The 25,638-nt window shown below is 45.2% G+C and overlaps 1 protein-coding gene across 1 annotated transcript in view; it reads left to right on the top strand.

Moving 5' to 3' along the window:
* The first annotated feature begins 586 nt into the window (after positions 1-586).
* The window catches only part of LOC139276889 (uncharacterized), a 29,717-nt gene continuing 4,665 nt past the window's right edge, over positions 587-25,638 (top strand). The window contains exons 1-5 of the mRNA XM_070894886.1: positions 587-641; positions 5,868-5,998; positions 14,172-14,299; positions 23,079-23,138; positions 24,658-24,847. Of these exons, the coding sequence (XP_070750987.1) occupies positions 614-641; positions 5,868-5,998; positions 14,172-14,299; positions 23,079-23,138; positions 24,658-24,847 (537 nt within the window). The 5' untranslated portion in view covers positions 587-613. The remainder of the gene's footprint in view (positions 642-5,867; positions 5,999-14,171; positions 14,300-23,078; positions 23,139-24,657; positions 24,848-25,638) is intronic.

The following is a 25,638-nucleotide window of genomic DNA, read 5'->3' as shown; positions in this document are numbered from 1 at the left end:
TGACAAAAGGTCATCGACCTGAAACGTTAACTCCGTTTCTCTCTCCACAGATGCTGCCTGACCTGCTGAGATTGCCAGCATTTTCTGTTTATATTCTCTATATTATGTTCGGTGCCCCGCTATCTCTATTCCCTCCCTCTGTACTCTGCCCTCCTCTGTCTTCGCTCTGCACAATTTCTGCTTTGTTCTCATCCACTGCTCTGTTTTCTCTTCTCTCTGCAATTTTTTTCTCGCACTCTGTTCGTCTCTGTCCATTCTGTTTTTTCTCCCCCCGTTTTCTCTGTTCTTTTTTTCTTGCTCTGGCTCTCCTGTTTTCTCTCTATTAGATCTTTACGTTTGCTGTCTGCTTTGTTTTATCTTCCCCTCCTTTTTTTTCTCTTTCTCCTTTTTACTATATTCTTTTTATTCTGGTCTCTCTCGTTTTCTCTTGCGTCGTTGAATCTCCTGTACTACTCCGTCGTGTGCTGGCATTTACTTTCTGTACATTATTCTGCCCCTGTTTTCTGCACTCCTATCTACCCTACTGCTCGCTCTGGCTGCCTCTGCTCATTGATATTTCAGTGTCAATTTCACTGTCGCCAGAGCAGCGGCCAGTCACGTGGCACAACACAGGATGCCCGCGCTGCCGGCCCCAAACTCCAGTAAGTATCAAACTTTGCGAAACTTTCCCAAACTCTGCAAAAGTGCGCGCAAATCGACAACAGGTGCTTGTAAAACAATGAGTGTCTGGGTGTCTATCACCATTGGACACAGGAACAACAGCTTTTATTGTCTAATTGTTGCACTGTATATAGTGGCTAATTGGCGGTCGTTGGGTTTTGATTTGTCTGTGCACCTGAGCTGCGAGCAGCCTGCCACGGCCTGATCTAGTCTAAAATAATCACGGAGAGTGACTTTAACTGTATCCAAACTAATGGTCGGAGCGGTGATGGAAGAGTCACCAGAAGACAAAAAGAGAATAATAAAGAACTGAATGTGGGGTCGGTGGCTATTTTACAACAGTGACTACACGTCGAATGTACGTCATTGGCTGCAAAGCGCTTTAGGAAGGCTGGTGGTCGTGAAAGGTGCTATATAAATGCAAATCCTTCTTTTTCTGTCTTTTTAATTTTTAAATAAGTACATATTTTAAACACTGTTTTAACCACATTCAGTTTCAGTTTCCTACATTAAAACAGTGAATACATTTCAAAAGTACTTCATTGGTTGTAAAGAGCTTTAGCAGGTCCCGAGGTCGTGGAAGGCGCTATATAAATGCAAGTTCTTTCTTTCCCATTTTCGGGATAGGTAAAGTGCACAGGTGAAGAGAAGCCGTTGCCCTATGTACCACCTGTTATGTATGTAACCCTTGGCAACCTGTATCACACCACCACCAGAGGGCCTACCTGTTGGAGTCCCAAGGGATCCAGCATCCCTTTGGAGCACTGTGTATAAGCAGGCCTCCCACGCTGTACCAGTACTCTGGAGTTTAATTAAAGGAGCTAAGGTCACATTTACTCACTGCATACTGTACTCAGTTGTATCCTTTATTATGAGCGTAACACCATCCACCTATACTGGAGAGAAAGCAAAGGAAAAACAGACCAGCACCTCATCTTTTAATTCAGCACTTTCAATTCGGCAATTCAGTGGCTGAGCGGCCCCTGGCCTGCGAGCACCATCGGAGCAGGCCGGGGAGCAAAAGGAGAAGTGTGGCGGCATACCACTCCAAGGAGCAGCACGTGCTGGAGCAGGAGAGTAACGGGAGAGGGAGGTCACCAAGATCCAGGTCGGTGATTGGAGCTTGGGTGAGGTTGGAGCGAATGAGCGGCGAGAGATTGTAGAGGGATGTGATCGGGGCCCAGGAGAGGCGCGAGTTCGGGGCCCAGAAGAGACGAGGGCTCAGAGGCTGCACGGGCCAGCCCACACTGCGATATGTGCACGCACTAGGTACGTGCAGCAGAGCTGATCTTCAGTCGTCTTGGTTAATCCTTACCACTGGACCAAGACCTAGCTCTGTCAAGCCCGTGTGAGAGGCATCTTCCACCCTTCAAGATTTAGTTCGGGACCTGGAATTTTAGGTCCTTCATTGAAACATCTGTGAACTTTTAGACGTGGAAGCAAATCATCCTCGATTCGAGGTACTGCCTATGATGATGATGATTATAGCCTTTATACAACTTCAGATCGTAACCACCGATTCCATTTTCTGGAACAGCGGGTGCTGGTAATGGTTCTGCTGTAACCATTTACACCTCTGGTCCCATCTTTTGTTTCTTTACTTGTCCCAGTACCACCTCTTTTTGGCTTGTAACATTATCCCTTTTATCATTTAATAATCCATTCTTCAGGGGACTTCAGTTACCTGGATAGACTGGAGAAGCTGGGATTGTTCACTGAGCAGAGAAGGTTGAGAGGAGATTTGATCGAGGTGTTCAAAATCATGTGAGGTCTGGACCGAGAAACTGTTGCCATTGGTGGAGGGCGGAGAACCAGATTTAAGGTGATTGCCAGAAGAATCAAAGGCAACATGAGGAAAAACTTTTTTATGCAGCGAGTGGTTAGGATCTGGAATGCACTGCCTGAAAGGGTGGCGGAGGCAGACTCAATCACAGCTTTCAAAAGGGAATTGGATAAGTACCTGAAGGAAAATAATGTGCTAGGCTGGGGAGTGAGACTAGCTGAAGTGCTCTTGCAGAGAGCTGGCACAGGCTTGACGGGCCGAATGGCCTCCTTCTGTGCTGTAACCATTCCATGATTGTATAATCTGTAAAAACCAGCTACTGAAAACTGTTGAGAAAGTCAAAATTCGAAAAGACCTAATTGTCAAACTTACTAGCTCTGCTTGGAGACCAAGCACCCTTACTTTATGTTCATCTGCTCTCTGCTATTCAGTTGCGGAATATTAGGCTCCCGTTTGGGCTCACTCACCACACACTAAGCTACTGTGCGTATTGTGTCAGGCACGTTGCATTCTATCCTTCACCTCCAAATCTTTGTCGTTCAGATGTAGTGGCAAAGTTGGTGAACAGACTTCATGATGAAATCTTGTTGCCAATTCACTCTGATTTATTCTATTCACAAACAGCGTGTCTCTCTCCGAGACGCCGAGTATGGTCAACATTTCCTAATTCCTTTGACTTTTCCTTACCAACTCGCTGGCGTGAAGAATGGACAGCAGATACTCGTATAAATTACCCCTTCTTCTCAGACTCTACAGACCGTCAACCAGGGCAAAAGAGCTCAAAACAATTCTGCCCGATGGGGCTGCTTGTTGAAAGTTAAAGCCAAGGAGCTTGCCAAAACACTCCAGCGTGGAAAACGTGGAGAGATGGCAGACGCAGAAATTCTTTCTTCTCTGAAAGATTCGGAAACAGAGGCTGTAGATGAAGATATGCCAGAACTGATTATTCCCAATGTTAGAGAAGTAGATTCTGCACTAGGTTCGGCGTAGATTCGTCGAGTCAAAAGATGGTTAAATGTTTAATGAAGGGAAAATGTGGAAGTTGATGAATTCTGATTCATTGCAGTTTAAAAAAACACAAGATGTCAGCATTTTTCTGTCAGATGTTCTACTGTTTTTACCTTTCTACGATGTTGTGCGCTGTTGCCATTTGTAATATGTCACGCTGTATTCGCCCTTGATATAAATTGGCGGACGAAATTTAGGCAAATGAAGGCGTTAAGCACCATTGATTATTGTCGGTTTCCATTTCGTAGGACTGTCCCAAGCAGTTGTAATTAAGCGGGTGCTGTAGTTACTGGGCATTGGTCCTATTATAGAGTCTGTCAGAACAGTCCGTCCTGTAATAGTCACTCTCAGTCCTGAGACAATCCTGTAATGGATGTCACTAGTAATAGGACAATCCAAGTGTTTATTAAAGTAACCCCTTACTATAAATTGCTCATGGGGTAATTCTGATGTTATGAATCCCTTATTCAACTTACAGGCCCAGAAATTCTGCAAGGGCTGGTGGAGCAGGATTCCCGTCTGCCCATAATCTTGGCCATAGACCCTGCCCCCAATTGGGGTGATGGGGTCATTTGCATGAATCGGAGTAACGTTCCTGATATTCAACTCATGACATCATGAAAAGTCATACATTAAAAGATGGAACTACATAAACCTGTTGTGCTGATTCAAGAGTTTGAATATTTCAACATTGAGTGTATTAAGACCAGCCGTTCTTTATAAATAAAACGTTAAGCCAGGATTTACTTTAGAAACATAGAAACATAGAAAATAGGTGCAGGAGTAGGCCATTCGGCCCTTCTAGCCTGCACCGCCATTCAATGAGTTCATGGCTGAACATTCAACTTCAGTACCCCATTCCTGCTTTCTCGCCATACCCCTTGATCCCCCTAGCAGTAAGGACCTCATCTAACTCCTTTTTGAATATATTTAGTGAATTGGCCTCAACAACTTTCTGTGGTAGAGAATTCCACAGGTTCACCACTCTCTGGGTGAAGAAGTTCCTCCGCATCTCGGTCCTAAATGGCTTACCCCTTATCCTTAGACTGTGACCCCTGGTTCTGGACTTCCCCAACATTGGGAACATTCTTCCTGCATCTAACCTGTCTAACCCCGTCAGAATTTTATATGTTTCTATGAGGTCCCCTCTCATTCTTCTGAACTCCAGTGAATACAAGCCCAGTTGATCCAGTCTTTCTTGATAGGTCAGTCCCGCCATCCCGGGAATCAGTCTGGTGAACCTTCGCTGCACTCCCTCAATAGCAAGAATGTCCTTCCTCAGGTTAGGAGACCAAAACTGTACACAATACTCCAGGTGTGGCCTCACCAATGCCCTGTACAACTGTAGCAACACCTCCCTGCCCCTGTACTCAAATCCCCTTGCTATGAAGGCCAACATGCCATTTGCTTTCTTAACCGCCTGCTGCACCTGCATGCCAACCTTCAATGACTGATGTACCATGACACCCAGGTCTCTTTGCACCTCCCCTTTTCCTAATCTGTCACCATTCAGATAATAGTCTGTCTCTCTGTTTTTACCACCAAAGTGGATAACCTCACATTTATCCACATTATACTTCATCTGCCATGCATTTGCCCACTCACCTAACCTATCCAAGTCGCTCTGCAGCCTCACAGCATCCTCCTCGCAGCTCACACTGCCACCCAACTTAGTGTCATCCGCAAATTTGGAGATACTACATTTAATACCCTCATCTAAATCATTAATGTACAGTGTAAACAGCTGGGGCCCCAGCACAGAACCTTGCGGTACCCCACTAGTCACTGCCTGCCATTCTGAAAAGTACCCATTTACTCCTACTCTTTGCTTCCTGTCTGACAACCAGTTCTCAATCCATGTCAGTACACTACCCCCAATCCCATGTGCTCTAACTTTGCACATCAATCTCTTGTGTGGGACCTTGTCGAACGCCTTCTGAAAGTCCAAATATACCACATCAACTGGTTCTCCCTTATCCACTCTACTGGAAACATCCTCAAAAAATTCCAGAAGATTTGTCAAGCATGATTTCCCTTTCACAAATCCATGCTGACTTGGACCTATCATGTCACCTCTTTCCAAATGCACTGCTATGACATCCTTAATAATTGATTCCATCATTTTACCCACTACCGATGTCAGGCTGACCGGTCTATAATTCCCTGTTTTCTCTCTCCCTCCTTTTTTAAAAAGGAGGATTCTACATGTTGCAGTTAGCCAGCAGGACCTTTTGAGCTCCAAAGCACTCCAACTGCAGAAGAATAGCTGATCTCCGAGTGGTTGAGGGCAGTCCTGCTCCCAAGCACTGCAGCCAGTGATAAATGATCACTACGTGGGTTGCCGGAAGCATGGTCTGACCAGCACAAGTTAGTGTTTTGAGAAAGTCTGTAAAATAGGTTCGTTTTCCTTCCACAGCGAGGATGTCGTTGCCGTGCACGCCTCTGACTGGCGGTGGAAGCATCGGTGTCACACGGAGAAGTTTCGCCGTAACACCGTTAATACTTCCGAAAGTGAGCCAGGCCGCGATCCCACTCTCAGTCAATCAGGTAAGCATCATATTAATAACGTGAAATGCGAAGAAAGCAGCCATGACCTTGAAGGGGGTTTGTTCGGTCCAGTTGGGTGGGTGCTGTGGTAATTTCCCACTTGTTTTGGCTGGATTGGTTACTATGTCATTGTCTCCACTTGATTTAGCTCAGGCCATCAATTGTTGGAACATTCTGCCAATCTAATGCACGGGGGACATGCTTATTGTGGGCTCCTGACCTGCAGAAAATCTGGAAGTTAAAAACGTTAGTCTTGTGGAGAAAATTAAAATAAGAATAGAAGCAGCTTCCTGCCTCCTAAAGGCACTCTGCCACTGAGACCTACATAAGAAATAGGAGTAGGAGTAGGCCATTTGGCCCCTTGCGTCTGCTCTGCCATTAATAAGATCATGGCTGGTCTGATCTTGGGTTCAGCTCCACTTCCCTGCCTGCTCCCCATAACCCATGACTCCCTTATCATTCAAAAATCTGTCTATCTCCACCTTAAATATATTTAATGACCCAGCCTCCACAGCTCTCTGGGGCAGAGAATTCCATATCAATATATCAATAATAAGAAAGAAAGACTTGCATTTATATAGCACCTTTCAGGACCACCGGATGTCCCAAAGCACTTTACAGCCAATGAAGTACTTTTTTGTTGAAGTGTAGTCACTGTTCTAATGTAGGAAACACGAGAGTCAATTTTCCACACAGCAAGCTCCCACAAACAGCAATGTGATAATGACCAGAGAATAAGATTTAGTGATGTTGGTTGAGGGATAAATACTAGCCAGAATACTGGGGATAACTCCCCTGCTCTTCTTCGCAATAGCGCCGTGGGATCTTTTACTTCCACCTGAGAGAGCCGACGGTTTAATGTCTCATCTGAAAGACAAGTAGAGGTGAGCTACTGCAGCATTGAAATACTGGGCAGAACATTGGAAAATGTCCTGAGGTGAGGACGATTTCCCAGCCATAAAACTACCATGCATCTCAGAGGATCAGAGACCTCGGGTGGAAAGCTGATTAGATCTGTAAAGAGTGCCCCAATGTTCATTTCAATCAATCAATGGATCATCCATCATAGCGTTACACATTAGAAGTGGGAATCACGTGTTGTACATCTCCTTATATCTCCATTGTCATTGCATCATGCGACTAACAGGATGGTAGAAGTCAAACTAGATGGACCTTGGACTTTTTTGTTCAGCAACTCCTATGTTCCTGATGGAGATACTTAGAAAAAAAAAGATTTGGCTAAGGAGGCCGTGGTTGGGTCAATTTATGGATTGGGCATTAGAATCTAAGTTAGCACAAGGAATAGTTGAACCCTAATCTGTTATAGTTACACTAAAAATCTAATATAATCAAAGAAAAATAATATCTCAAGGAAAGTCAGGAAGTCTCCCATTAAAGGAAAATATTTATTAGACTCTCAGTGGACAAGGCATTTCTATCTCTGAATCCCAACTGGGGAAAAATAGTCATCAACAAAGCATTTTACAGGGCAAGCTGAGGGAAAGGAAAGCTTCATTTGCAATGTTTTATCTGGAAGCTGATTGTTTATTCTCACTATTTTATCAGAGCATTCAACCAGTAAGTAATCCATTGTGGACATTGCAAAGAATCCCTATGTCTGATCAGTGTGCTCTGCCAGTAGTTTATTGTCTAAACCTAATGTTATGTCTGTAATGCACTTATGAATGACTCCACTGTAGTGACCTTGGTCCTTTATTCATAACTCCAGTGTGAGGCACAAGCATGGTGAGCAGCCTTTTATACCGGGCCCTGCACACCAATGCAGGTGACCCTCAGGTCTCCCACCACAGTGCCTTCTGGTGGACAGCCTCTGCCACAGGGGCAAGAAACCCCAGTCTCCACCAGTTGCACCCTCTAGTTGTGCCAGCATAGTATATACACAGTGTAAACCTTATTGATAGTACATCAGGTAACAAATCTCCATCTTATGCAACTATACATGACTACACAGAGAGTATATCTATAGTCTGCATATATAACATCACTCTCCCCCAAGTCCTTTGTGCCCATTAACTTCGCACTATGTACTCTGGCTTAGCTCTCCCCAGACTTAAGTGCCAATAGCCCTTGCACCTTGGCTGTGCTTTGGCTTGGCTCTCTCCCTGTTAACCCCCAAGTCCTTTTGCCACAACATTGGGTAGTGGTTACCAGTTTGGATGGTTCGATAATGCATTGGAGGTTCCAGTGGGTTCTGGGTGTGATCCATGTGTGTGTCCATGGCTACACACATCCATTTCCCTCCCGCCCCCAACCCCCCCCCCCCCCAACAGCGGGATCATGCAGCAGGCCCGTTACATTAACATACACAGTGCAATTACAAAGAAAGGAAGTTACAGTTTGTATCGTGACACCTTGGTTCAGTGACTTACATTTGTTACGTTTTGCGGTCGTGTGCCAGGATTGGGTAGATTGCATTCATGGTTCAGTCATGGTCAGTACTGAGGTAGCATGACAGGTATGCGAAGACGCAGATTCCAGAGCAACCGGATGGGGTCCAATTCGTCTGATAGCGGCGCTGCGCCCCCTGCTAGCGGGGTGAGCTTGGTTCGCTCACCTAGCCAGGACTCGGGCCTTTGCCATTGCCTAGTGGTGGGCAGAGCCACAGATTTTGTGTAGCCTCCCTGTCTTCCTTTGAGAGCTGCAGAATCTTCTGCCTGCTATCTAACAGTGTTGGGAACCTGGCTGTTCCAGGTCCCGTTTGGGGAACTCGTTGGTTCTGACCTTTCGCTCCCGGACATGGCCGAGGTAGCGACTGGGTCTGGGGGCTGCGCCGTCTCCACCCGGGTGGTGGGCAACGGCGGCTGACTGCGCGTATTGGCGCCATTTTCATTTCCAGGTCCGTGGCAAATAGTGCCATCGGGTGCCTGCAATGTGGGATAGACCTGGGGCAGAGTATCAGGATCAGTGCCTTCACCCTCCTGTGGTCGCTGGCCTATAACTTGTGGGGACACTTGGGGCAGGGCATCAGGATCAGCGCGCTTTACCCTTCCGAATTCGCTCACTTGCTACTTTTGGGGACACTTTATTCCCGACATCTCGCAACAACATTTTGTTCTTTACATTAGGAATAGTACCGACATCTTGCAAAAATACTTTGTTCACAATCTTAATCGGTTCGTTACATTGATTGCCATGCATACAATGTTTCTTTAAGTTCAGTTGGTTGCAGGTTTCCTTTAAGAGAACGCTGCTGGCTTTACCCCAATCAAATCCTTTGTTAGACATCACGTGTTGGTCCCTCAGCGTTGCATCTCATGATATGGCCGCAGCCATCTTTTTTTTTTCAGCCACGCTGCACCTCGCTTCAGCAGGGACGCCATCTTACCTCTGTCCTCGAGGTCGACTGCCTTGATCCTTTTCTCCCGCAATTCTGCCCCAAAAGCTGGAAGAGTGCCAGTGAATTCAATCTTCCTCCCCAGGAGTCCTGCCACTAGATCCGAGAAGGTACGTTTAGGTCGTTCCGGTCGGATCATTGCCACGCAGTCGTGATGGATGGTTTGTGCCTCAGGTGCTGCGCTGGTCTGTTCTCTGATGCCTGGCTCAAGCGAAGGTGAGGTTTTGCTCTACCTCTGAGCATGGGGAACATCAATTGCTGGAGTGAAGAGGTCTTCCCATTTCCACTGGATCTTCTCCATCCACCTTCTCCCAAGTAGCGTTGGACCATCACCTGCAACAATCCACAGAGGTAATTTGTGCACCACACCATTATGGATTACACTTACAGCCACACTACCAAGGACTGGGATCATCTCCTTGGTGTAGGTGCGCAACTTTTCCTGTACTGGAACTAGCACGGGTCGTTTTTCGTTCCATAGCCTCTAAAAGGCATCCTGGCTCATCACTGCGGCTCGCTCCCGTGTCCACTTCCATGAAGACTGGAACGCGGTTTATCTCGACTTCCATCTTCACTGGAGGACAATCGATGGTGCAGGTATACACTCCATACACTTCTTTTTGGGGCTGAGTTGCCTCTCTGGCCAAATCATCATACTCCCCACTGGATTCATAGTCATCTACCGACTCCTCTGCTGGACAGTGAGTCGTATTTCTTTTAAACATATGCTGGAGGTGGCCATTCGTATTACAGGCTTTGCATACGTACTCAGCAAACTGACACTGGTGAGCCCTATGGTTTCTCCGCAATGCCAGCATGGTGCTACTTGATTAGCACCCCTCGGCGGACTCTGAGTTCTGGAACACTGAGGTCTGTGCTCTCTGCCCTGGGTAGAGCCACATTCTACAGTTGTGCCTGTGAAAGGCACCATTCTGTGTACAGTACTTGCGGGTTTGAGTCCACAGGATGAATAATTTGTTTGGTGCTGCAGGTCGAGGTCATGAACGCCTGACTGATGCTGATGGCCTTCTGCAGGTTGACTGTGGTGTCGGCAGATAATAGCTTGTGAAGCTGTCCTTCGTGGCCAATTCCTATAACGAAGATGTCTCGCAATGCTTTGTTGAGGTGCGTACCAAAATCACACGGTGCCGCAAGTCTCCTGAAGTCGGCAGCATATTTTGCAATCTCCTGGCCCTCAGGTCTGTAGTGAGTGTAGAATCTGTACCTGGCTGTGTGGATGCTCTGTTTTGGTTTTAGTTGGCCGCGAACTAGTTCAGTCAGCTCATCTTATGTCTTATCCTTGGCCTTCGTGGCTGCCAGCAAGTCCCTGACGAGGCGGTAGACCTCGGGCCCACAACTGGTCAGCAGTATAACCTTGCGCTTCTCCGCCGGTGCGTCCGTCTTCCCTGCCAGGTCGTTTGCCACAAAATATTGCTCGAGCCTTTCCGTGAAGGCATCCCAATCATCACCCTCTGCGAAGTCTTTTAGTGTGCTAAAGGTAACCATAATCGCGTGAAAGTCCATATTCTCGTCGTCAGTTGTTATGTCTGTAATGCACTTATGAATGACTCCACGAGGCAATGTGTTGTACTCAAACTGTAGTGACCTTGGTCCTTTATTTGTAACTCCAGAGTGAGGCACAAATGGTGAGCAGCCTTTTATACTGGGCCCCGCACACCTATGCAGGTGACCCTCAGGTCTCCCACCGCAGTGCCCTCTGGTGGACAGCATCTGTCACAGGGGCAGGAAACCCCGGTCTCTACCAGTTGCACCCTCTCGTGGTGCCAGCATAGTTTATACACAGTGTAAACCTAATTGATAGTACATCAGGTAACAAATCTCCATCTTATGCAACTATACAGTGACTACACAGAGAGTATATCGATAGTCTGCATATATAACACCTATCTTAGATGCTTCTTTGTAAGGTTTAATTTGTAAATAAATTCTTCAGTAAATTATAGGCTGCATTAGCCTTAGTCTACTGAGCCGACTGAATGCTTACGACGAGTCTACGTAGCCTCCCTTACACAGTTCATTGAGATTGGGGTAACTCTCAGTTCAGATCATGTAACACCAGCATGAGCAGGTCGTGTAAACTTGCAACATTGGATCATAAGGGACATAATCCTCAAAAGGAATTATGATGAAACAATGGAAAGGGAAAATAGTATTTTAAAAAGCCCAACACATAATACTTATTTTTATTTAAAGATTAAGAACAGATGGGAGAATTATTTCAGACCCATCAGGTTGTTTCCAGTGGGGTTCCGCAGGGCTCAGTACTAGGTCCCTTGCTTTTTGTGATAGACATCAATGATCTAGACTTGAATATAGGGGGTATGATTAAGAAGTTTGCAGATGATACTAAAATCGTCTGTGTGGTTGATAATGAAGAAGAAAGCTGTGGACTACAGGAAGATATCAATCAACTGGCCAGGTAGGCAGAACAGTGGCAAATGGAATTTAATCCAGAGAAACATGAGATAATGCAATTTGGGAGGGCTAACAAGGAAAGGGAATACACATTAAATGGTAGAATACTGAGAAGTGTAGAGGAACAAAAGGACCTTGGAGTGCATGTCCACAGATCCCTGAAAGTAGCAGGCCAGGTGGTTAAGAAGGCATACGGAATGCTTGCCTTTATTAGCCAAGGCATAGAATACAAGAGCAGGGAGGTTATGCTTGAACTATATAAAACACTGGTTAGGCCACAGCTAGAATACTGTATGCAGTTCTGGTCACTGCATTGCAGGAAGGACATGATTGCACTGGAGAGGGTACAGAGGAGATTTATGAGGATGTTGCGGGGAATGGAGAATCTAAGCTATGAGGATAGGCTGGATTTGTTTTCATTGCAACAGAAGAGGCTGAGGGGAGACCTCATTGAGGTGTATAAAATTATGAGGGGCCTGGATATAGTGGATATAAAGGGCCCATTTCTCTTAGCAGAGGGGTCAACAACCAGGGGGCATAAATTTAAAGTAATTGGTAGAAGGTTTAGAGGGGATTTGAGGGGAAATGTATTCACGCAGACAGTTGTGGAGGTCTGGAACTCGCTGCCTGAAAGGGTGGTAGAGGCAGAAACCCTCACCACATTTAAAAAGTATTTGGATGTGCACCTGAAGTTCCATAACCTGCAGGGTTACAGACCTAGACTGGAAAGTGGGATTAGGCTGGATAGCCACCTGTTGGCCGGCATGGACTCGATGGGCCGAAATGGCCTCCTTCCGTGCTGTAAACTTTTATGATTCTAGGATCAGGATAATAAATTGTCAACTTATATGTTGTATAGGATCATGTGTTAATATTTCTGAGTCTGTGTGTTTCAGTACAAACAACTCTCGATTATCCGGGGCCCTCGGGGATCGGGCTATTCCGGGTAAACGATATTGCCGCTAGGGCAAGTGCACGTACTTGCCGAGAATGTTTGGGTCCAAATTTATACAGTACTTTGATGCTTTTCTGCTTCTGTGCTCTCCAGGATGGGATTGTCCACCTCTTCATTTTAATATAAAGTGAAGAGCCCAATGTTATACTGTGTCTACTTTTTCTTAAAATGGCCAGTTTAAAGGCTTCAACCGCTGGAGGTCGAATGAGTCTCGGCTTTACTTACCCCCGAGGCGACACCCTCAGTGATACTCCAGACTGCACAAGAGCACATTCACCAAGATCAGAAAATGGAAAGACGGCAGGGAAGGGAGGAAGAGTTGGATAAATCTTTTGCCCCTCTGAACTTGCTTCCAACGTGATGATCTGGACAGTGCCCTAAAAGAGCGGGGTTGGGAGCAATGCCTTCGATCTGATAACGTGAGGATGGGTCGCAGTATGAGCGGACAGACTGTCCATTTAAGTCAATTTAATTGCTCTACAAGGATTTCTTTAAGGTCGAGACAGCATTAAACTTTATTATAAAATAAAGTCCTTCCTCTGTGTGTAGTGATAATGCTGTGTCAGCACAGGACTGTGTGTGGGGTGGGTTTAATGGTCGTGTGCAGTTGTACACGGGACAGAATCACAGTTTTTAAAAGTGCCGTTGCAGCGGATTCTCCGTTAGATCCGTGTAAGGATAATCAAGAGTTGCCTGTATTAGGAGTTTGTATATGCCTGCCAGTGTTAGCTGTGGTTCAGTGGGTAGCAAATTCGCCTCTGAGTCAGAAGGTTGTGGTGTTCAAGTCCCACTGCAGGAACTTGAGCACATAAAAAAATCTCGGCTGACACTCCAGTGCAGTGCAGTGCTGAGGGAGTGCTGCACTTTCGGAGTTGCGGTCTTTTGGATGAGATGTTTGAGGCTCTGTCTGCTCTCTCGGGTGGACGTAAAAGATCCAATGGCACTATTTCGAAGAAGAGCAGGGTTGTTATCCCTGGTGTACTGGGCAATATTTATCTCTCAATCAACATAACAAAAACAAAACAGATTATCTGGTCATTATCACATTGCTGTTTGTGGGAGCTTGCTGTGTGCAAGTTGGCACTGCATTTTCCACATTACAACAGTGACTACACTCCAAAGGTACTTCATTGGCTGTAAAGTGCTTTGAGATGTCCGGTGGTCGTGAAAGGTGCTATATAAATGCAAGTCTTTCTTTAAAGAATGAAATGAGTGAGAGTGTCTCAGTTAAAAAAATATATGCATTGGTATAAGGAGCATTGGTGAGAGACTGGTTGGTCAATGTTTTTGCATTAAAACTTTGGTAACAGGACTGATTATGTCACTAGTGTATATGAATTTGAACTCTGGTCATATAACTATATTGCCAGTACATACAAGGAGACACTGGTCACAGGACTGATTGTGTGATCTTTTTTCATTTATAGTGTGGCCTGCGTATTAATCCTCTACATCCACCGGGCGTGAAGCGACGGACAGTCAGTCTCGAAACCTTTGCAGCTCATCATCACAATCAGCAAAGGGCTCTGGTGATGCGACAGAAGGAATATAACAGGTAGGGACAAGAAACCACAGCAAGAAAGGCAAATGCAGTTGATTAGATACTTGAATTTTTAGAAGGCTTTCGACAAGTCTCCACATTGGAAATGAATGGTTAAGGTAAGGAGTCACACCACAGGAGATAAAATATGCATTGGATAGATAATTAGCTGATAACAGGGAAAATAAAAAATAATTATAAGTTTGAACTTTTTTGGTTAAAAGAGGTTATGAACATAATATGTGCTGATCTGGGAATCTTATTATTCTTAATATGCATTAATGACTCGGGCAAAGGTATTGGAAGTAAACTTTCCAAATTTGAAGATGATGCTGAAATAGTAGGCAGAGCAAATAATGATATACAACGCAGGAATATTTGAGTGGAATTCGAGCCTAAAAATTACTGTTGGCAATATTCATCATCATCATAGGCAGTCCCTTGGAGTCGAGGATGACTTGCTTCCACTCTTAAAATGAGTTCGCAGGTGACTGAAGAGCCCAGTGCGGGACCTACAGTCTCTGTCACAGGTGGGGCAGATAGTGGTTGAAGGAAAGGGTGAGTGGGGAGTCTGGGTTGCCGCACACTCCTTCCACTGTCTATGCTTGGTTTCTACTTGAACAAGTCTACAAAACAGTCAAGAACAACTTGCATTCATATAGCACCTTTAACGTAGAAAAATGTCCCAAGACGCTCAACACATTCCTCAGCTGCAGTAAAAAGAATGCAAATTAAAAAAAAACTTAGAGGGCACAAATTGTGATAACTGGTTCATTGACAAGAGTTATATGATGCGGCAATGAATACGTGATAAATACTGAAGAGTATTTTAAACACTGCTGTAAAAAATCTCACTGGAAATAAATTAAAATGAAAAAATCTGTCTGACTGGTTGGCAAAATTCTGAAACGGAATTGCAATGCTCGCAGTTCGAGAAGGTTCGTAACGTCAGGAAATGAATCGCCAGGTCCTGTTGCTAGGCTACAGTTGCTGTGAAAAGAGGCCTTGACTGTCAACGGCCAACATGATCTTTTATAAGCTGCGGAGCTTTATTTAACAAAGAATGTTCCCATACAGAGCATGAGTGGCAAGATAAACTTAATGAAAAGCAAACCTCTGCTTCTATCAAACATGGTACAAAACATTGGGCAAGCACTGGGCTTGGTTCTGCCAGCAGGTGAGCCTGGTAATTCTTATCTGGACTTTTAGTTTTAGTTTTATGTTCAAAATAAAAGTACCTTCTCCCTGTTGCAGAGTGAACTTTCCATAGCACAAATCTTCTAAGCTCAATGTGCAACACGGACAGGCAGCGGACTGGGTTTTGGAGATGATGCTGTACTAGTGACATAGCAAATGAGTAAATCTAACGGAGCAAAGCCAGAGGTGCCTCTAGTTCCACTGCATTGCAGAAATAAAAGGTAACGGTGGGATTATTCTTGATGCCTCTCTGGCGACACCATTTAGTCGGACTACTTTCAATCGTAAACAGGTCTGGATGTACCAGGTATTCCAGGTCCTCAATATTTCATCACATTGCAGAAGAACTATTTTTGATAAATCAACACTATATTTATGATTTTAAAAAAAACACCACATGTGGATATTTAAACAATGTGTATAGTCACTGCCTCTATTACAATCTATTTATTTTTGAGAACTGGTTAACCGTTACTAAACAAATCCTCTTGCTGCTGGTTGGTGCCCTGATCGGTATCTCCTGCAATAAAAAGTTTGTCTCCACATGTCTGTTTCCTTGTAGTGACAACCATAAATCTTTGAATATAATATGTTCCCATGTACAATACACACCAGGCCCGAGTACATGTTTGTGCTGTGAGAGAGCCTCTTGTGTCAGCCGTGGTTCAGTGGTAACACTCTTACTTCTGAGTCAGAAGGTACTGGTTCACAATCCCACTCCAGAAACTTGAACACAAAATCTAGGCTGACCCTTTGGTATCTTGGCAAATATTTATCACTAAAGCAGATTATCTGGTCATTATCACATTTGTTGGAGCTTGCTGTACGCAAATTGGCTGCCGCATTTCCTACATTACAACAGTGACTACATTTCAAAAGTACTTTGTTGCCTGTAAAGCGCTTTGGAACATCCTGAGGTCCTGAAAGGTGCTATATAAATGTAAGTCTTTTTGAGCCTGGATGTCCAATGTCCAAGAAATAAAGACCTGTACTTATATAGCACCTTTCACAACATCAGGATGTCCCAAAGCGCTTTAAAGCCAATGAAGTACGTTAGAAGTCTAGTCACTGTTGTAATATAGGAATGTAAAAGGTAGGAATGTAAAAGGCAAGAGACTGAAACTCTTGAGAGTTGTGAACTGACCCTGGCCTGCATCTCTTCTTTGAGGTAGCGATTTGAAGGGACAGTGCTTCTGCATGGGCCTCTGTGTCCACTCCACAACCAATCTATTTCCCTGGTTCGGGGCTGATTAAAGATGCATGGCGGGCTTCTGGTAGGATTCCTGCTGTCAAGAGGGAGTAGGCCAGTGGAGAGGGGAGAATCCCGGGGATGCCATTGCAGGACCAGAAGATCAGACAAGGGACATTCTCCGCTGCAATCCTGCCCAAATTTGGATGGGATCGTGAAGGAAAATTACCCCACGATCCTTCCACATGATAACTTGTTACATAAGTTTAAGTTCTTTCTTACTGCACCAATGCCAATATTTTTATTTCTCATCCCTGTCATTCCTGTAGTGATTCAGAGTTTACCCATTTAGTGCCGTATTTCACAGATTTGTGCCATGGATTGATGTTCACATGCAATAAATCCAAGCTTGGCAGCATGTAACCGTTGCATTATTACTTATCTCATTTTTTTCTCTTACTCTATTCAGCCTTCTTGGTGTCCTTCACTTTGGCCTTGATCATTGAATTCAGTTTGTCAATAAAAAAGTCTCAGTCTCATTTGCATTAGTTTTATTTCATAGCACAGATGTAGCTTCTAACCATAACACCCAGATATTTTGAACATTTAAGATCACTTGGTAGTCTGTCGTATCGAACAAAGACGTTGATGTGCTAATCATCAATGGCATGTGTCTTCAAGTGGCTGTATCGGCCAATTCTGGATGCACATAGTCTCTTGCACGTTGGACAAGGGAAGTTCGATGTGCCTGATGCTGACAGTACTGCCACCTGATGTCGTCTATCTCTAGTGTCCCGCAGGCGTTGACATCGGCTTTCTTCGAAGGTCTGGCAGGCAGTTCGCCACTGGATTTTATTAGCTGCTGTATTCTCGAGGTCCTTTGGTCGGATACCAGAGTACTGGAGGTTAGCCTTAATGCAATCTTTGTAGCGCTTGCGGGGGCGCCCCTGGTGTCTTTGATCTTCATAGAGCTCGCCGTGAAGAAGCTGACGAGGGATCGTTGACTCATCCATGCAGATGACATGACCAGCTCGACGCTAGTTGATTGTGCTCTCTCCAGAACCTCAAAGTTTGACACCCGGTCTTGCCAGCGTATGTGGAGTATAGATCTGAGACTGCGCATATGGAAAGCTTCCAACTTTTTGATGTGACGCCTGTAGGGTGTCCAGGTCTCACATCCATAAAGGAGAGATGAGAGAACGACTGCTCTATACACCAACAGTTGACAGTCGGATGTGGTGGTGACTCAACACCTTAGTGCACAAACGACCAAGTGCCTGGCTGGCTTTACAGATCCTTGCATCAATCTCCTTGTCCAAGGACCCATCACTTGATATAGTGCTGCCAAGGTACTTGAAGCTGTCCACTGACTTTAGTTGTATACTGCCGATGAAGACTGTGGGAGCAGGTGCTGTGGTGCCAGGGGCAGGCTGGTAGAGAACCTCGGTTTCACTAAGGCTGATGGTTAGGCCAAACAATTCTGTTGCTTCAGCAAATTTGCTGAGTATGAATTGTAGGTCACTCTCCTTGTGTGCCATAAGGGCGCAGTCGTCAGCAAAAAGTGCCTCTAGGATGAGTCGTTTCCGTACTTTGGTCTTTGCAGCAAGGCGGCGTAGGTCGAACTGTGAACCATCTAATCGATATTTCAGGTAAACCCCAAACTCCAAGTCTTTTATGGCATAGTTCAAGGCACAGGTAAAGAATAGATTGAACAGAACTGGAGCGATAAACTGCTGAATATTAACCATTCCGCTTTAAATATATTTGTGGTACCCTAGAATAATCCACATTGTTAAAACTGTTAGATTACATACTGTTGAAAAATGATACATGCATTGCCGTTCTACTGAGAAGGACAGATAAGAAATAAGACTTGGACATCAGGGCTGCTTTGGACTGGTTGGTCGCTATGTCAGGCTGGAGCAGGTACAGACAGTATAGCAACACGTTAAAGGCAAAAAACAAAGAGAATTGAATCATGTCAGGGTAAAAGAATTTTCATGGATACTATATTACAAAATTTTAAAACCAGACTGAATATCACATTAAGTAGACTTTTTAAGTAAGCAGGAGTGCCCTCTTGTGTACATCTCTCATCCTGCAGTTGTGTCAATGCAAATTAACCAGATTTGCAGTGTTAAAATTTAGAGGCCAAAATTGGCCTGATGTGCGCCTCCAGGGAGCACTAACAGGGCACAAGTGTTTTCGCCTGGTGGGGTGGGGGAGGGGGGGGGGCGCTCCTGGCTGCCACAATATTGCGAGCGAGTTAGCAGAGGCACGAATCCAATAGAGCCTTGGCCCCACTGGTAGCGCCCCGGGCTGCTGCGCCTCTGGCGATGACATCATCACTGTACGCAGCGACCCCGTTTCGCCCCACAGTGGCCCATTTCCGCACTGCGGTGGAAATAGGGCAGTGCCCCATAAGGCTGCCGCGGGGCGAAAGTTAAAGGGGAGGTGCGCTGCGTCACGCATCGCCATTTCGTTTAATCCGACTCATGGGTTGAGCCATTGCCCGCTGATTTCGGGGGGTTCGTGCCGCAATCGTGCAGGCTGGCACTCTGTTTCAGTACCGGGCTGCAGCCACAGCACCCCGCACCCCGGTGGCTGAGTGGAGGCCCATCTAACCGCCTGCAGAACTCGCAGTGTCCCTCCCCTTTAACGGAAGGGGAGGAACCTTGACATGCGTCAGTGCAACCCGGAGAGGCTGCGTCGCGCTCCAACGCTCACCCGCGTAGCACTCCTGATCCCACCCCGAGAGGAACTGGAGTGCGTGATATTGCACTCCACTTCCTCTCGGGGTGTGACCCCAATTTTGGTTGTGGGGCGAGACCTGCGCCGGGCGCAGCAAGTCCTGCCCCGCAAGGGGTGCCCCACATACCCAATTTCTAGGCCTAGACGTGGTGCAATGTACTGATACTCTAGTTTGTTGAATCAGAATGATAGGACATAAGTCCATGCTCCCCACTCCTCCACACAATGAGTTTCAGATCTCAGTCAGGCGGAGGTGTTAAGTGAGGCCAAATGTTTCTCCACAGGTAGCAAATTTAAAGCTTGCATTTAAGAACTTCAGAGAGCGGCAAATTGCCGGTGGTGGTCCTTATCCTTCAACCACTGTGCCCTGTACCTGATGGTATTCCCACAATGCTGTTAAGTAGGGAATTGCAGGATTTTAACCCAGCAACAATGTCCAAGTCGGGGTACTATTTGACTTGGGAGAGGAACTTGTTATGTAATAATGCTTGGAGGACACCAGAGAGCGCCATGGTCGGAGGTCATCGGGCTGTACACATGTGGCATGTGTGCTTGGTCACCTGTATATAAGCTGGGTGTCTTTGTCGCGCAGGCACTCTCGGGCTGGAATAAAGATGGATCAGGTTGCACCTGAGTGAGTTTACAGTAACCAGACTCTTGAGTCATTACAGAACTTGCCGGTGATGATGTTCATTTGGTGAATGGTGGTGGACAATTAAACAACTAACGGGAGAAGGAGGATCCATGAATATCCCCATCCTTAATGATGACGGAGCCTAGCACGCGAGTGCAAAAGACAAGGCTGAAGCGTTTGGAACCATCTTCACCCAGAAGTGCTGAGTGGATGATCCATATCAGCCTCCTCCTGAGGTTCCCATCATCACAGAAACCAATCTTCAGTGAGGAAACACGGCCCAGCGCCAATCTGCATCATCGACCCCCTTCATTTTGTCGGCCACGAAGAACTGGTTCAAACGGATCACAAAGTCTGCTAATCTTCTCCCTCCACGAATCGCTCTAAAAATCCAATCGTGCTCAGTTTGCAAACAAAGGTTCTTGTATTCTCGTCGCCAACTGTTATGTATGCAATAAAGGTTCAAACTGAGTACTGTTTAACTAAGCAAGGCACAACCTTGCTTCTGCTTTATTTTGGCCCAAAGTGTCTGACTTACAAAATGGCTGGCCTTTTATACCAGAGCAGCATCATGTGCGTGCTGCTCGGTGGCCTCCAATAATGACACCATCTGGTGGCTACAAACAGCATGTACATACATGACACACACCATCCTGACTTGGAAGTATATCGCCGTTCCTTCACCGTCGCTGGGTCAAAATCCTGGAACTCCCTCCCCAACAGCACTGTGAGAGTACTGTTAGGGTGTTTGCACCCTTTCCCGATTGTTCAACATGACTCCAATCTGGTACAATGGTATTTTATTAGTTATTACATAAAGGTCAGCACATATTATTGCCTTAGCAGGAGTTTGCAGTAGAGAATGAGAATTATATCACCCGGCTGTCCTGGGTATAGAGTTCGTGCCTTCTTGACAGGAGGCACCAGGGGTCTCTTCCACCTCGCCCCGCCTGGGGTATTCCTCTGCTAGTTGGCCGTTGCCTTGGCCTCACCCCGCCTGGGGTAATCTCTGCTCGGATCCGGATCCTCCTCTCGTGTACCACTGCTGCCTACTTCCTCTCCAGGGTCAGCTCTTGCTCCTAGTTTTCTACAGCCTAACTCTCATTAGTGGTCCTGCTTTTATGCCACTTTTGAGAGCGGTTACAGGTGTCGATATTGACACAGGTATCTAACTTATTGGGGTCATTCGAAAGGGTGGTGTGGCCAATATGGCATTGAGTATCTTTCAGACAAAGGAAAGAAGAGTCAGCCCACTCCGCATCCCTGTCTTTGATGGTCAAGGGTGATTGGCTGGTCCTCAAGATGTCATACCTTCATGGCTGACCAATCATTGGCCTACAACAGAGGGCTGTTCCTCCATCTTATCTGGCTCTTGCTTTTTCTCAAGGCCTTAGCCAGCAACTTCAGGACCTGTTATTGCCTGTTCTACAGACATTGTCTGGTCCTAGGCCTGCTAAGTCTAAGATCCTATTGTACAGTGTCTTATCTAGTCCCAAGACCAGTTAGTTGATTCTCACACTGTTAGGCAGAATGCTTCTTTTTCTCACAGTTTTGTCAAGTTTGACATTTTAGGCTTTATGACCCCTGTATACTTGTTTGATTAATATGAAAAAGGTTATTATATAAAGAACTAAAAGTTACATATCAAAAATACATTTGGTACAATGAATCAAGGTGCACGTGTGAGGTTATAACAAGTGCTTACAATCTGTTAGTAGTCATCAGGTTCATTCTTGGTTAATACAAAGGTGATTTCACAAAATACATATCCAATATAGATTCAACATGTAGTGGAATAATCTTTCAGTACCTTCACCACACGGACTGCAACGGTTTATGAAGGTGGCTCAACACCACCTTCTCAAGGGCAATTAGTGGTGGGCAATAAAATGTTGGCCTTGCCAGGGACACCCACATCCAATGAACGAATAAAAAAAATTGACATTGCTGCTCTTGTCTTTCTCGATAAGAGGTGCTATCAAAGTCAGATGGCAGTAAGCTGAGTTGCTGAAGTGTATTGTGTAGATAGCACATACTGCAGCCACAGTGCACCAGTGGTGGATATTAAGTTCAATACCAATCAACCAGACCACTTTGTTGTGGATGGTGTTGAGTTTCTTGAATGTGTTATGACTGCACCCATCCAGGAGAATGGTAAGTATTCCATTACACTCCCGGCTTGAGCCTTGTAGAAGGTTGTGCGGGATTATGTGGTTGGGGGTGAGCTACTAATTGCAGAGTACTCGGGCTCTGTCCTGCTCTTGGCAGGTTATTGGTGGCACTATTAATGACTCATTCCATCACTTTGCTGATGGGTGATAGGAGGCTGATGTGATGGTAATTGCCCGGTTACATTTGTCCTGCATTTTGTAATTAGGACATACTTAAGCAATTTTCCACGTTGTCGGTTAGCTGCTACTGTCAAAACTGCACAGGAACAGGTTGGCTCGTTCTAACACACAGGTCTACAGCACTATAGCCAGGATATTGTCAGCACCCATAACAATGCATTGTCCAGTGTATTCAGCTGCTTAATGTCACATGGAGTGAACTGATTTGACTGGCCATTGGCATCTATGTTGGCAGCGATCTCAGGAGGCTGAGCATGATTACCCATTTTTGACTTAAGTTGCTTGTAAACACCTCAGCTGTGTCTCTTACACTCGTGGTGGGTTCATCCATGGTTAAGAATGGGAATATTCATTGAACTTCCCACTTCCGTTAGTTGCTTGATTTCAACTACCATTCTTGACTGGATATAGTCGAACAACAGAGCTTTTCTCCGATTTATTGGCGTGGGATGATTTAGCTCTGTCTACAACCTGCTACTTTTGCTGTTTAACACGTAGGCAGGCCTAGTTACAGTTTCGCTAAGTTGGTTTACCATATTAAGGCATGCGTGATGACTAGAATGTTCTTCTATAATCCTAATGAACCAGGGTTGGTCTACTCTGTACAGCTGATATTTTGGACTTATTATAGTTTCACGGTGAAGGTTGATCAATATTATTGTCGCTTTGTAGGTATCATCAGAGCTGGCAGCGCCCATTTTATGGATCCATGGCTGAGAAGGAGGAGTATAGGTAAGAGAGCATGGGACCAGTAACACAATTACTTGGCTACATGGTAGTTGTGTAGGATTTCTGTGTTTAAATTTGCATTAGTGTTTGTGTGCAGTAGTATGTACGTACACTCAAATTGCATGGCTTTGCTGAATCCTTCATATGGTCTATAATCGCACCTTCTTCGAAACCCTGATCAAGAAGCATCAGCTTGGCTCAGTGGTAACTCTCTTACTTCTGAGTCAGAAGGTGTGGGTTCAAGCCCCAGTCCAAGAACTAAAGCGGATAATCTACGCTGATGCTTCAATGCGGAGGTACTAATCATCTGCCTGTTCAGATGAACATGAACAACCACATGGTACTATCTGAAGATGAGCAGTGGAGTTTTTGTGTACTGGCCAACATTTATCCCTCAACTACCACAAGGCATAACTGCTCACTTATCTCATTTTCTGTTTCTCGAGCTATACATTGCGCAAATTGGCTGCTGTATTTTCCTTCAAAATAGTAACTACACTTTAAAAGTAATGAATCCATTGTGAAGTGCTTTGGGGCATGCCAAAGAAGATATGAAAGGCGCTGTACTAATTCAAGTCATTTCTCCCTCTATTTTCCCATGTCCTAAATCTCAGGTCTGTTGATTCTTCGTGCGCCCACTACCAGCCCCCTTACATGCTCTAAACTCGAACATACTTACCTCTGCATGGTTACTTTAATCTGTAGCTGTTTGATTACAGACACTGGAGCTTTTGAAAGCTGCTCTAGGAAGATCATTTATTTATCAAAAGAGGAATCGTTTCTGACCACCTACCCCATTCCAAGACCCCACCGGTTCATTAATGAGTGTGAACTTGGGGCCCCAGGGGCGCTTTGTAAAATGATGGTCCAAACGAGCTAAATGCAACAAACTTATTTTAAATTTGAAAGATTTTTTTTTAGGTGGAGCAGGCGGGGAGCGGTTGCAAGTGGGAGACCTGCTGCAGCAGTATCCAGTCACTATCTGAGCAGGTATCACCTAATGAGCTCATGAAGTCCCTTCCCTTTCCCTACTGAAGTGTCAGCCATGGCTCAGTGGGTAGCACGCTCGCCTCTTAGTCAAGTGGGGGCTCAAGTCCCCCTCCAGGAACTTGAGCACAACAAAAATCTAGGCTGACACTCCAGTGCAGTGCTGAGGGAGCACTGCACTGTTGGAGGTGTGGTCTTTCTGATCAGACGTTAAACCGAGGCCCCATCTGCTCTCTCTCTCAAGTGGACGTAAAAGATCCCAAGGGACTATTTCGAAGAAGAGCAGGGGAGATATCGCTGGTGTACTGGCCAATATTTATCCCTCAATCAACATAGCAAAAACTCATTATCTGGTCATTATCACACTGCTGTTTGTAGGAGCTTGCTTGTGCGCAAATTGGCTGCCACATTTCCTACATTACAACAGTGACTACGCTTCAAAAAGTACTTCATTGGCAATAAAGCACTTTGAGATGTTCAGTGTTCGTGAAAGGCGCTATATAAATGCAAGTCTTTCTATGTTTGGCCACTTCAGGCGTGAGATCCGGCAGCTGCTAAAGCGGCAGATGAGTCAGCAGTGGGAGTCCCAGCGTTATGCCCTCTTCAATCGCATCAAAGAGGGAGAGGCAGCACGGGAAGCAGAAAGGCAGGCAACTCTGCGGGACCTCGAAAAGCAGAGTGCACGCTCCCGTTTTCTTCAAGCATTCCGAGATGAAAATAAGAAGGTGAGATGGCCAGATAATAAATAACCTTTCCCCTGTGGGAGCAGGTCTTCAGTACCACTATTTAAAACTAGGACTTTATGGAGATAAATTTGATGTTGATTAGATTTGCTATTTGAGCTAGTTCACTCAGTCATGCAAGGCATTTTTTAAAAATGTATTAATTCATGGGATATTAGCTTTACTGGCAAGGCCAGCATTTATTGCCCATCCCTAGTTGGCCTTGAGAAGGTAGTGATGAACTACCTTCTTGAACCGCTGCAGTCCGTGGGGTAAAGGTACCCCCACAATGTAGTCCTGTATAATGAGACAGGATTAATAAACAATCTCCTAGTAAAGGATGCCCTTGGAATGAGTGATCATAGCATGATTGAATTTCAAATTCAGATGGAGGGTGAGAAAGTTGGATCTCTAACCAGCGTACTAAGTTTAAATAAAGGAGACTATGAAAGTATGAGGGCTGAGTTGACTAAAGTGGACTAGGAAAATAGATGAAAGTGTAGGACGTTTGATGAACAGTGATGTACATTTAAGGAGATATTTCATAACTCTCAAGAAAAATATATTGCAGTGAGGAGAAAAGGGTGTAAAAGAAAAGATAGACATCCGTGGCTAACTAAAGAAATAAATGACGGTATCCCATTAAAAACAAGGGCATACAAAGTGGCCAAAACTAGAGGGAAGACAGAAGATTGGGAAGCTTTTAAAAGCCAGCAAAGAATTACTAAAAAAATGATTAAGAAAGGGAAGATAGACTGTGAAGATAAACTAGCACTAAATATAAAAACAGATAG

Source organism: Pristiophorus japonicus, chromosome 12 (assembly GCF_044704955.1).
Source record: "Pristiophorus japonicus isolate sPriJap1 chromosome 12, sPriJap1.hap1, whole genome shotgun sequence".
Lineage (NCBI taxonomy): Eukaryota > Metazoa > Chordata > Chondrichthyes > Pristiophoridae > Pristiophorus > Pristiophorus japonicus.
Note: the sequence above shows the minus strand (reverse complement) of the source record. Positions and strands in the feature narration are given on the sequence as shown.